Source organism: Cavia porcellus, unplaced genomic scaffold, assembly GCF_034190915.1.
Source record: "Cavia porcellus strain 051 isolate PalLab524CR breed Dunkin Hartley unplaced genomic scaffold, mCavPor4.1 scaffold_17, whole genome shotgun sequence".
NCBI classification, from domain to species: Eukaryota; Metazoa; Chordata; class Mammalia; order Rodentia; family Caviidae; genus Cavia; species Cavia porcellus.
Window position 1 is genome coordinate 45,498,531 of NW_026947500.1, and position 12,350 is coordinate 45,510,880.

Genomic DNA, 12,350 nt, shown 5'->3' on the forward strand with positions numbered 1-12,350 from the left:
AATCTGAGTCCTCAGGGCCGAGCCTGGGCCCCATCCCTACCTCGGGGCCCCCCACAGACAACGCCAGGGCCCGGGCCTCACCCCGAGCCCACTGCGCGCGGAGCCGCCCCCGCCGCCGACGCCGCTCGAGGCTCCTCACCCGCGGCCGCGCGGGGCGGAGACATGCAAATGAGCCAACGGTCTCCGCAGCGCCGCGCCGCGCAGGCGCAAACTGCGACCTCGCACTTGTGCGCAAGCGCCAACCGCCGCGGCCTCGCCTTCCTGCGCAGGCGCGCTTTCCGCTGTCTCTCGGGGGGACGCTCCCTGAGGCGAAAAACTACCCCACTGGGGTCAATGACAACGGTGAGCAGCCAGGAAAAAGCAGCAGAGACACCGCTATGGTGCGAATTAGTGGCTGTCTTAGCTTTACCTGTAGTCGCCATTACCCTTGATTACTCCGGGAGCGATCTGCCTGCCTAGGGGAGGCGGAGGCGTCGCGGCTCCATTGCGCCTGCGTGCGTACGGCGGCCGGAAGGGGACAGAGGCAGTGCGGCTGGTGACAGCTGCTTGCCCCACCTTACCCCACGTGGCTGCAACAATCGGGTGAGAATTGGCGGCTACGGATCCTGGTCGCGCGCGGAGTAGGGAGTGGGCGCCGCGGGGAAGGGTTGGTCATTGCGGCGCCATTCTCCGGGACCTGTTTAGGGCAAGGGAAGAGTAACAGAAGTCACTTGGGTCCAAATCGCCCACTGACTTGGCGTCCGCTTCTTTTCATTCATTTTATTCCTTCATGGGCTCCGCCCTAGACCATAGAACCAAGGAGGCTAAAGCGGACAGAAGGATAAATAAATAAGTCGAGTCGCCGTAGACTTTGCAAATAATAAAAGAACGATAAGATGTAAAGCGGGGACGGCTTTCAGCGGCCTAGGTTTGTTTTTGTTTTGCTTAGTTTTGCAGTACTGGCAATTGGACCTGGGGGCGCTCTACCTGAGCTAGGTCTGTAGGTGTTTGTTTGTTTTTTTGTACTGGGAATCAAACTCATGACCTAGCACTTGCCAGGCAAGCATTTATGCCGCTATGCTAAACCCAACGGCCCTTTTTTTCTTCTGTTTTGAGATAAGGTCTTGCTAAATTACTCAAGCTGTCCTCAAACTTGTGTCTCTCCTGCCTCAGCCTCAAGTAGTTGGGACCAGAGTGGCTTTGAAGTTTGTCTCTTGGGCAGCTCACCAGGATGAGAAAGACAGGGCTCTAGGATGGAGGCTGGAGAGAGGCAGGAAGCCCACTGAGAAGGCGCCCGAGGTGACAGTGGACACACATGCTGTCAAGGCCTTCAGGTGGTGTTTGAGGGAGAAGAGGGGCACAGGAGTGGCAGGTGAGGCCTGTGGGGCAGGATGGTGCCAGAACCATACGTATCAGGGCTAGCAGAGGGAAATCACAGGAGACCTGCAGTCAGGAAGCATTTTCTCGGTGAGCAGGGATACTGGCTGTCAGCTGAGGGCCTCAATAGCCCTTCTCCTTCCACCAAGTTCACCCCAGAAGCATCTCCCGACTGACAAGGCTCTGACAGTGTCGCCTCCCGCTTTTAGTCCAGGCTGGGTCCCCATGACCACCTCCAAGCACCATCGCGGTGCTGCATTCAGATCTGTGCTTTCAGCCCCTACTTTCCTTGTGCACTGGAGGGCTCCACTCAGGAATGGTCAGCTCCAGACCTCCTCAGTTCAGCGAGCTCCAGACAGGGAAGAGGGGCCTTTGTGGGGCGAGAGAGCACAGATTGTGAGTGGCAAGATAGAAAAACCCTACGGAGGACTTGAGTGTGGGGACGTGTGACACAGTTGTGGCCAGGCCCTGTGCTGCCTGTGGGACCCCCATGGGCTCCAGCAGGATGTGCTCCGTGTCCAGAGAGCCCTGCCGTCTGAGGCTGAGGACTGTGCCACAGCATGCCTGCCTTCCTCACCTTTGAGCCCAGAAATCCTCAGCAACTCTTCTCAGGCACCTGACCTTCTGGGACTGGTAGGTGGGCGGGGCCAGCTCCCTCACAGGAGTGAGGTGGGGAGTCTGATGCCTTGTGCCCCATCCTGGAAATATGCTGGCCAGTTGACCACTTCAGCACAAAGAAAGGCACAGATTCCTGGTATGTATGTATGTATTTATTTTTCTTGGTACCTGGAATTGAAACCAGAACCTCAAGCTTGCCAGGCAGGTGCCATGCCCCTGAGCTGCCCCTGGTATTTATTAAGTGCTGCCTCTATATAAATCCTCTTCCCAGTGCTCTGTGGGGTCCTGGAAGGTCACTTTTGCCTCAGACCTGATGAGTCAGAAAAGGCCTGGCATCTGAGTCCCACAGGCCACCCCTGCCACTCCAGGGATACAGATGAAATGTTCACATCCTGTGCCACCTTCCCCAACAGACATGTAGGCCAGGGTGCCTGTTTCTCACATGGCCTAAAATTACCCTGGGGCTTTTGCCAGGTTCCCCCCATGTCATCACCCACCCACAGACATTTTATGTAATCTGTGATTCTAGAATGCACAAGACAAGAAAATAAACTCAAATTGTTGAGAGAGAAAAAACAAATGATCCCAAAGACAACATTCGTACAACTGAGAAAGCAAATCGTGGACTGTGTATTAGAAAACAATATCACAGGCCAGAGGTATGGCTCAGTGGTAAGCCCTTGCCTAGTATGTGGGGCCTCGGGTTTCCTTCCCATCCCCAACAATAATAATGATAATGATAATAGCAATAATACTGTATGAATGGTAAATTTCTCATGTCAGATTTCACTGGCAGCCAGACATAGTGGTGCACACTTACAGTGGCAACACTGGGAGGCTGAGGCAGGAGGATCTCAAGTTCAAGCCCAGCCTGGGCAACTTAGTGACTTGGTAAGACGCTAAGTAAAAAAAGTTTCATTTATGCTGTGGGGTAGTAGTAGATTTACCTTTTCTTTTTTGGTACCGGGAATCAAACTCAGGACCTCATGCTTATCAGGTAAGTGCTGTGCCCTATGATATGGTATGAAAGAGAAGGCCTTTTTAAAATCCATACTGATGTTATTAGGAGGGATGAGATCCTATACCTGAGACACACTTGAAAGTGTAGGTGTACAGTGATACACAGATCAATGTGGCATGATGACATATGCTTGTAATCCCAGCACTTGGTAGGCTGAGGCAGAGGATCACCTTGAGTTGGAGGCCTACTGGGGCTACATTGTAAATTCAAGGCCAGCTTGTACCACACAGTGAGACCCTGTCTCAAAAAAAATAAATAAATAAAACTGTTTTGCCAGGCATGGTGGCACATGCCTATAATCCCAGCACTCAGGTGGAAGGAAGAGGCAGGAGAATTGTGAGTTTGAGCCCAGCCTGTGCAACTAGTGAGTTCAAGGCCAGCCTTAACTGCATAGTACCCTGTTTCAAAAGAAAAAAAAAATTGAGATAGAATCCTATTTCTTTTTTTTTGTTGTTTTTTGGTACCAGGGATCAAACTCAGAACCCCATGCTTTCTAGGCAGGCACTGTGCTGAGATAGGATCTTACTAAGTCGCCCAGGCTGGCCTTTAATTTCCTTCTGCTTCACTTCCCTGCCTCAGCCTCTCAAGCAGTAAAATATATTTTTCCTTCTTTTTTTTTTTTTTTTTTTTTGAGACAGGGTCTTACTCCATGGCCCAGGTTGGCCTTGAATTCACACTGGCAGATGATCCTTCTGCCTCAGCCTCCTGTGTAGTTGGAATGATTAGCCTGTGCCACCAACCTGGCTGAGGTTTCTCTAGGACAAAGTGAGCTCAAGCTTTGAACATGGTTCCTGGCCAGCCTTCTTTGTCATGATCCACTCAGATCCCCTCCCCTTGGTGGCTTTGCAGACCTCAGGTTCATCTCCTTGATTTGTCCAGCTGGCTGGTCAGCTGACATTGACAGGAGACCCTTTCCTTGTCCTTCCTTTATGACCTGGCCGCCCTCGTACAGGATGGGCTGGATAAGTGCTGAATTGAAAACTGATTTGTGATGCTGAGAAGGAAACCCAGGGCCTTGCACATGCTGGGCAAGCCGCACCCTGCCCCTAGTGCAGGATTCTTTTTTTTTTTTTTTTTTAAATCGGTACCAGGGAACTCACGACTGCCTGCTTGCAAAGCAGGCTCTTATGCCGCTGAGCTAAATCCCCAGCCTCTAGTGCAGGATTCTTAACTGGCCAGTTTTCAGGAAAACATGCTGGGTTAGCTTTAGTAGTATGAACACATTTTGATTTTGATAGCCTCTGGATTTCTCAAAAATGTGGGTTCTGTTTTGAAGGTGGGAGTCTGCCTATGTTGTCCAGGCTGGTCTGGAACTCCTGGACCTTAGCTTCCTATATAGGTGGGACTGGAGGCACTCACACCCAGCTGAATTTGTTTCTAAATGCTTACTTGGCCCAACTTTTGTTCTTTTGTTGTTTTGGTTTGGTTTGGTTAGGTTTCCCAAACAGGATCTGGCTGAACTTACACTGTAGCCCAGGCTGGCCTGGAACTCTCGACCATCCTCTGCCTCAGCCTCCCAAGTGCTGGGATGATATCATACATTTGAGGAAGCCACATATATTAAGTCTTAGGAACAAGAGAGGAAGGGTATACCACCATGCCCAGCCAAAATACACATTTGGTTAGGGCTGGGGTTAGGGTTAGACCCAGGCTGGGCCTTTCTCTTAGGAGGAGGCCCAGATCCTCTGTAGGAAATGATGTTTAGGGACCAGAGCTAGTGTTGGGGTGTTAACCTGACAGTAATGTCATGGCCTCTGGCATTTTCAGTTAATATTACTAGAACACTGGGCTTGTATTTGCTTACTTACAAAAAAAAAAAAAAATACATCATGAGTTCGTGTTTGTCTTTCCAGTTCAGGTTTAGGAGTTCTGAAATATTTTCTCCAACCTTACTGAAGCTTGCTTATAGTTAATATGTATTATGTACATTTTGTTCTATGCATGTATCTCAGTCACTCTCGTTGCTGGGCCAAAATACCTGATACCCAGAGCTTGGAGAAGGGAGGTTAATTTGGGCTCAAGGTTTCAGTCCTGGGCGGTGGCTTAAGGTGGAAATAGTGCATGGAAGGCTTGGAGGAGGAAAGGCTCACTGCTCTGAGGCCTGGAAGCAGGGGGAGAGGGGCAGAGCTGCAGGCTGGGCCACGCCCAAGCCCCACCTCTTCTGGTCAGGCCCCGCCTCCTACCTGCACCCAGTTGGGGATTCCTGAGATGTCTACAACAGCTTGTTCTCCTGGCAGCGCCCAGAAGCCCTGCCTCTGAACACAGCACAAAACAGTAGCATGACTAATACTGCTCTTACAAACACCAGCAAGCTTTTCTTTCGAAGTTTGTACTCTTATGGTACATCTCAGTCAAAAGATAGACAATTCTCCACCAAAGACAGTTTGGCAGAACAATTTTCCAACCTAGTAATATTTTGCAGCCAGATGTGGAGGCATTTTGGAGGCTGAGGCAGGAGGATCTGCATGAGTTCCAGGCTATCCTGGGCTACCTAGTGAGTTCATGGCCAGTCTGAACTACACAGTGAGACCCTGTCCAAACAAAATGAAACCAAGCAAAGCAAAACACCACACAGAGTTTTTGTCATGAGAAGACACAGAAGCCAGTCTGGAGGCCAGGCTGCACTGGGGCTGAGAGGAGCAAAGCCCACATCTGCCAGGGACCCCAAAAGTCAGTGATCTCCGGGGTGCAGCAGTCTGTTGGGTGGTCATTAGATTCTACAGTGAGATGGGGTAGCTCTCAAACATGAGCTGGAAGCTGAGGTGATGCCGATGGAGTGGGGTCTTTCTTATCCTGGCCAGGGCTCCCTGAGAAGTAGGGGGTATGGTGGGGAGCACTGGACTCAAAACAATCTGGAGCTGGAGACCATGAGCCGAGGAGCAGGTAGAGCACCAGCCGCAGACAGGTGCGGGGCTCTGTGGTGGCCCTGGGGCAGATCCCCACACAGACTGGGTGTGCACAGCACTTGTGATCTGTATGGGGTACAGAGGCCTCGCACTGGTCCTGTGGCAGGATACAGGTTTATGATAGAAATATAAGTTTTATTTTTATTATTTTTTTGGTACTAGGAATCAAACACAGGACCTTGCACTTGCCAGGCAGGCGCTTGTGCAGCTGAACTATGTTCCCAGCCTGAAAATCCAATTTTTAGAAAGCATATTTGTAAGTTTGTGGAAAGGGCCTGAGAGGTCTTGGTGCGCAGGCCAAGTGGTTACCACTCTGCATGGTCACCTCAGGTTATTATTTAAGTGGAGCAGCCATAGGCTTGTCACACATGCCTGTAGCTCTGGATGCCGGTGCGCATCCAGGGCCTTTGTGCTGAGCACCATCCCCAGCCCTTTTTCACTTTTTATTTTAAGACAAAGTCTCACTAAGTTACATAGTCTGCTCCTGTTTTGCAGTCTTCCTGCTTCAGCCTCCCAGAGTATGTACCACTGAATTTTTTCTATTATTATTATTATTATAAAGACACACTGTATTATCAACCGGACTTTCTTGGGTGAAATAGTGTTTGTGTTTTGAGACAGGGTCTCCCCATAAAGTTCAGGCTGGCGTCAGATTCACAGCAATTTTCCTGCCTTAGCCTGAAAGCTGAGATCACAGGCATGCACCACCAGGCCTATCTTACTGGTAAAACAGTGACCAGGCTGAGGTGTGGCTCAGTGGCCAGTGTTTGCCTGGCTCCTAGTTCTTCCCAGGTGGTGGGGGCCCTGCGTGTCCTGTCCCCCTAACCAGGCCCTGCTGATTTGCCTGTCACTTTCTTGGCTATAGGCACAGATGGCCTCCCGGCATGTCACCCAGGAGACCTTTGATGCAGCCGTGCGAGAGAACATGGAAGAGTTCGAGATGGGGCCAGAGGAGGCTGTGAAGGAGGCGGTGGAGCAGTTTGAGCTGCAAGGTCAGGAGGCTTGCGCACCCTGTCAGGGGACATGAAGGCCTAGGACCTCATAGCTCGCTCTTTCTAGGCCACTGTCACCCATCCCCCAACATAGCTGCTCGTGCCTGCTGGGCTGGGGCCGGAAACAGTGCTCCCTGCCCTCTCTGTACTTCAGCTGGGGGAAAGGTGGCCGTGGGGAGCACAGTGAGGAGGGGCTGCCAGCAGTGGCGTTGGTGGGGTCTTGGAGCCCCCAGCCACAGCAGACCGTAGGGCTGAGGGCTGGCAGAGCGATGTTTCCTGGCTTGCTCCATGTAGGAGTCTGGGTGTGCCTCCTCAGGGTGCCCTGCATCCCATTGGCTGCCATAGGGCCAGTGGGACACGAGCTCTGGGAGGCCATGGGGGCCCCACACTTCCCTGGGCACAGTCACTCTGCCACTGTGCTCTGTTGGCTGCACGGGGCACAGGGGTATGGGGTTGAGAGCTGGAAAGGCCCCAGAGGGTCCTGGATTGGGTGACCCCAACAGGAGGGACACAGGATGGGACTCCATGGTTGGCCCAGAGGGTGGGGGGGGGGGCGCCAGGTTTCCAACGTCTCTGTCTCCCCGCAGGTGTGGATCTGAGCACCATCATGAAGGTGGCACCCAGGGCCTCTACTGATGGAGCCCTGGAGCCCATAAACGCCTTGTGGCAGGTAGGGGTGGGGCCTCATCACCTCGTGGGGGTCCTTGTGGCCACATGCAGGCCCAAAGGTCCCTGTCCTCTTAGCCAGCTGGCATTGGCAGCCACTTCTGTGTCTGAGGCCAACGAGGCCACTATGCTGAGATTGGATGCCCTGTGCTCTCAGTTGTCCCTGATTAGGGCCCTGGGGCCGAGGCAGTATCCCTAGGCTCCCAGTGGGAGAGGGGTATGGAACTGCAGGAAGCGGGGGTGTGAAGCTGCCACTCATGGAGCGCCCACTGTCCAGCTGCACTTGGTGTCAGCTGTTTCCCTCCTGTGGTTTTTTTTTTTTTTTTTTTTGTCTTTTTCATTTTTATCGTACCGGGGATCGAACTCACGACCGCCTGCTTGCAAGGCAGGCGCTTATGCCACTGAGCTAAATCCCCAGCCCCTTCCCTCCTGTTTAAAATCATCCTGGAGGTCAACATTGGGGAAACTGAGCCCCGAACAAGGCAGATGGAGCTTATTCCACCTGCTGGGGATCCTGCTGTGTCCTGCCTCGAAGGTCTGAGAATTGCTTCTCTCTTGTCCACTTCTACCTTTTGCTTATGAGGTATGATATCTATTGGAACTTGGTGCAGCTGTGCACATCTGTAACCTCCGCACTTTAGGAGGCTGAGGAAGGAGGATCGCAGCCTGGGCAACGTGGCATCCTAGTGAGGCCCTGTCTCAAAATATAAAATAAAAAATGGGGTGGGGGTGCAGCTCAGTACAAAGGCCTGTTCCCCTCCCCAGGCCCTGGACGACCTGCGGGAGGCTGTGGCCAGCTCCCAGCCCCAGGACGTGTCAGCCCACCTGGCACGCTTCTGCGAGCAATGCCATGAACACCGGGCCTGCCGCTTCCTGGCAGCCCAGAAGGGGGCCTACCCCACCATCCTGGCTGCCTGCAAGCTGGCTGTGGCGGGTGACCGGGACCTCCTACTCAAGGCCCTCAGCGCCCTGGCAGCACTCACTGACGGCCAGCCCGACCTCCTGGATGCTGATGGCCTGCAGCTGCTGGTGGCCACACTGGCCCAGAATACTGACGAGGCTGATGTGACCTGCTCCGGGATCCGCTGTGTGCGCCATGCCTGCCTGAAGCATGAGCAGAACCGGCAGGCCCTAGTAAAGGCTGGTGCACTGCCCCTGCTGACTGGGGCAATCGCCCAGCACGGCCGCCGTGCTGATGTGGTCAGGGAGGCCTGCGGGGCACTGCGGGTCATGACCTTTGATGATGACATCCGGGTGCCCTTCAGCCACGCCCATGACCACGCCAAAATGATCGTGCAGGAAAACAGAGGCCTAAAGGTCCTCATCGAAGCTGCCAAAGGTAGGGCGGCAGCCCCGGGAGCCCCCAGCCCCATAGAGAAACCAAAACAAGCCAGGCCTGGTGGCACATGCTTGTCATCCCAGCACTCTTGGAGGCTGAGGCAGGAGGAATGGAAGTTCAAGACCAGCCAGGACCACTTACAGATTTGTCTCCAGATAAATGGGAAAGGCCCTGGGTTCCATTCTGTGTCTTGTGTACACATACACACGTGTGTGCACACACACAACCCTACAAAGCCTACACTTTTGTTTGTACTTGGCATCAACCTTCATGCACATGTGAGTGCCCTGGGGCAGAGAGCAATTACAGGCAGCACTGACCTCTAGCCCCTGCTGCTCCCCACCCCTGTCTACTACCTTGTAGAACAGGCCTAATAGAGCCCTGCTTGCCGCTGTCTGTCCCCTGGCTCTGCCCCAGGGCCAGGCCTCCGTGGGATTTCACATACATCCACACTCACAATCCCTGTCTGCTGGGAGGCGGGCCTGCCTTAGTTTCCCCTTCACACCTCTGGAGGGAATCAAAACAGGCCCTGACCATCTGCAAAGTCAGGCTGCTTTTCTAAGAAGTAGTTTGCATTTCTCCTGTTTATGTATAGCAGCACCAATTAGTCAGGCTTTACCAGAGACAGACTGGTGGCATATGTGTTTACCTATGAAGGTTTTTTCTTTTCCCGCCTATGCTGGGGATGGAACCCAGAGTCTTGTACATGCTAGACAAGCACTCCACCACTGAGCTGCACCCCCAGCCCACTTTTGTTTCTTTGTTTTGAGATGAGGTCTAGCTAAGATGCCTGGGTCGTCATCCTCCTGCCTCAGCCTCCTAAGTAGCTGGAATTGCAGGCATGCACCATTGCACCTGGCTAATGTTTTTATTTTGAGATTAAGTTTTCACTACATCGCCCAGCCTGGCTTACAATTTGTGATTATCCTGCCTCAGCCTCCCATGTTGCTGTGCATTGGCCGAAATCACAATGTACAAGCATGTTTGTTTGCTTCTTAAACAAACTGGGAGAGGCCCATCCGCAGTGACACATCCCTGTGCTCCCAGCTACTCAGGAGGCTGAGGATGTCCTAGTGAGACCCCAACCCAAAATATATATATTTTTAAAAGGGCTGGGGTGTGGCTGGCTCAGTGGTGGGTGCTTTCTAGCATGTATAAGGCCCTGGGTTTCATCCCCAGTAGTCACCACCCTCCCCCCTAAAAGGCAACTGGTGCCTCGTCCACTGAATACACGGTAATATATCCAGAGAGGTCAGGCGACACACCCTGAATGTTGATGGATGGCCCCAGCAGCCTCTGCTCCCCTGCCAGGCACGAGCTGTGTGATAGCACCACTGTCCTGAGTGTGTCTCTGTGGCTACCGGTTATAACCTCTGGCATTGGCCTGCTATACAAATCTGGTTTGCGTTAGGCCCAGCCAGCTGTGGTCCTGAGTTTATTTGGAACCTGGGTAGTAGGGTGCAGCCTCCAGATGACTGAAGCAGCCAGCAGGGGGTGCTGCAGGCCAGGTCCCCTGAGTGTCCCTGGTCCCTGCTGCCACACTGACTTGAGGTCTCCCGCAGCCTTCTCCAGCAACCCTGGCATACTGGGTGAGCTGTGCAGCACCCTGGCCCGCCTGGCTGTGCGCAATGAGTTCTGCCAGGAGGTGGTGGACCTCGGGGGCCTTGACGTCCTGGTGACCCTGCTAGCCAGCTGCAATGACCACCAGGTGGGGCCCATGTCCTTGACTGGGGCAAACCGTGGCTTGGGTTTCCTGTTTTGATTCCATGAAGGCTCCCGTCCCTCTGGGTCCCAATGAGCACACACCAGCCCCTCGTCCCCTGCACCCGTTTTCTAGAGGATAGGGAAGGACACTGCCAGCCCAGCCAGGCCTCAACCCCAGCCTGTCCCCTAGGGTATATGGTCAGCTGAGGCTGGCTGGCCGGAAAAGCTCCTCATTGCCTCTAACCTGCGGCGTCCCCAGAAGCTGCATAGACCCTCCTCTGAGCCCTGTACCCCAAGTCCTGCACCAGGCACAAGACAGGATGGGGTGGATGTCAGGGTGACTGGGCCTCACCCCCTGCCAGGATCTTGTGAAGCAGGTGCTGAGCGCCCTGCGGGCCATCGCCGGCAATGATGATGTGAAGGATGCTATCGTGCGCGCTGGCGGGACAGAGGCCATCGTGGCTGCCATGACCCAGCATCTGGCCAGCCCCCAGGTACTGTAGGGCAGGAAGGTGGGCTATGCAGGGTCCCAGCCCAGGGTGAGCCAGAGCAGGTGAGCCAGGCTCCCGGATACTGGCCCCAGATGCCCTGGAATTGTTGCCTACACCCCAGGAAGTTCCCACGGGGCCAGTGACTTGTCACCCCTGAGAGCGCTGTCAGTGCCCTTCTGTCATGCTGCAGTCCCCACTGCCATCACACATGTGATGAAAGAGGCTTCTGTGGATACGCAGGGCCTGCGAAAGGGCCAGGGTCTGGTGCTATGCCCAGACCTCCCTCATCCCTGCTGCAGGTGAGTGAGCAGAGCTGCGCGGCACTGTGCGTGCTGGCACTGCGCAAGCCGGAGAACAGCCGGGTCATCGTGGAGGGTGGTGGTGCCCTGGCGGCCCTGCAGGCCATGAAGGCACACCCACAGGAGCCTGGTGTGCAGGTGCGCCTCTGGAGGCCAGCTGGAGGAGCCCCTCCCTGTCACTGTCCCTGTCCCATCCCTATCTTCCCTCCCTGCCCTGCCCTGCCCTGCCCTGCCCCACAGGGGCTTTGCCCTGCCACCCACCTTGCTCTTTCTGTTCAGCCATCTTTTCCCAGGGTTGGGGCTGGGATTGGGATCTCACTTGGGCTGCTGCACTTTGGTCGGCTCATGTCCCCTCCCCTGCAGAGACAGGCCTGCATGCTCATCCGCAACTTGGTGTCCCGGAGCCAGGCCTTCTCCAAGCCCATCTTGGACCTGGGTGCTGAAGAGCTCATCGTGCAGGCGCGGGCAGCTCACCAGGACTGCGAGGATGTGGCCAAGGCCGCTCTGCGGGACCTGGGCTGCCGTGTTGAGCTCCGAGAGCTGTGGACTGGCCAGAAGGGTGACCTGGCACCGTGACCCCAGCCCCTGGTGGCCTTGGCCTTGCACAAGTCACCGGACTTGGGAGTGCTCAGCGCCCTGCCCCTCAGTCCTGTCCCTGCAGTGACTGGGATGGGAGGGGAGGCATTAGACGGCCCAGTACATGTGTTCTCTGGTGTCCCCTGGCAGCTGGCGGGTGAAATGTCACCATCCTGCCCCTCTCTGGTGTAACAGAAACTGTCTTGGCATTTCTTGGGGCAAAAGCCACATCTTCCCACCTGACTCCTGGGGTTCCACTGCCACTGGTTCAGTGCCTGGTGCCGCTCCCGTGGGGCCGATGCTGTGCCCATGGAGCTCAGGTGCCTGGCTCCCCTGGGGAAGCAGTGCAGTGTCCGATAATAAAGGTCATCTGTGAACTCTG

General features: G+C 54.5%; 2 protein-coding genes across 8 annotated transcripts in view; one reads left to right on the plus strand and one right to left on the minus strand.

The window, feature by feature from the left end:
* Sugp2 (SURP and G-patch domain containing 2) overlaps nt 1–514 on the minus strand; it is an 18,463-nt gene extending 17,949 nt beyond the window's left edge. The window contains exon 1 of one of the 3 annotated variants that reach the window (XM_013147526.3): nt 410–514. In XM_013147526.3, coding sequence (XP_013002980.2) covers nt 410–422 — 13 coding nt within the window. In that variant the 5' untranslated portion in view covers nt 423–514. Of the gene's footprint in view, nt 1–40; nt 261–409 lie in introns of those variants that run through there. The other 2 variants (XM_013147528.3, XM_013147529.3) reach the window with 2 other exon arrangements.
* Armc6 (armadillo repeat containing 6) lies at nt 215–12,350 on the plus strand. Of its 5 annotated transcripts, none has more exons than XM_013147530.3 (8): nt 215–342; nt 6,767–6,893; nt 7,481–7,563; nt 8,325–8,898; nt 10,461–10,606; nt 10,965–11,096; nt 11,393–11,530; nt 11,756–12,350. In XM_013147530.3, exons 1-8 carry the CDS (start codon nt 334–336, stop codon nt 11,966–11,968), a joined length of 1,422 nt encoding a protein of 473 aa, XP_013002984.3. In that variant the 5' UTR covers nt 215–333; the 3' UTR covers nt 11,969–12,350. The 5 variants fall into 5 exon arrangements, with proteins under 5 accessions (XP_013002984.3, XP_013002985.2, XP_013002986.1 ...); XM_013147532.3 differs by lacking the exon at nt 215–342 and adding an exon at nt 394–582; XM_023563061.2 differs by lacking the exon at nt 215–342 and adding an exon at nt 629–907.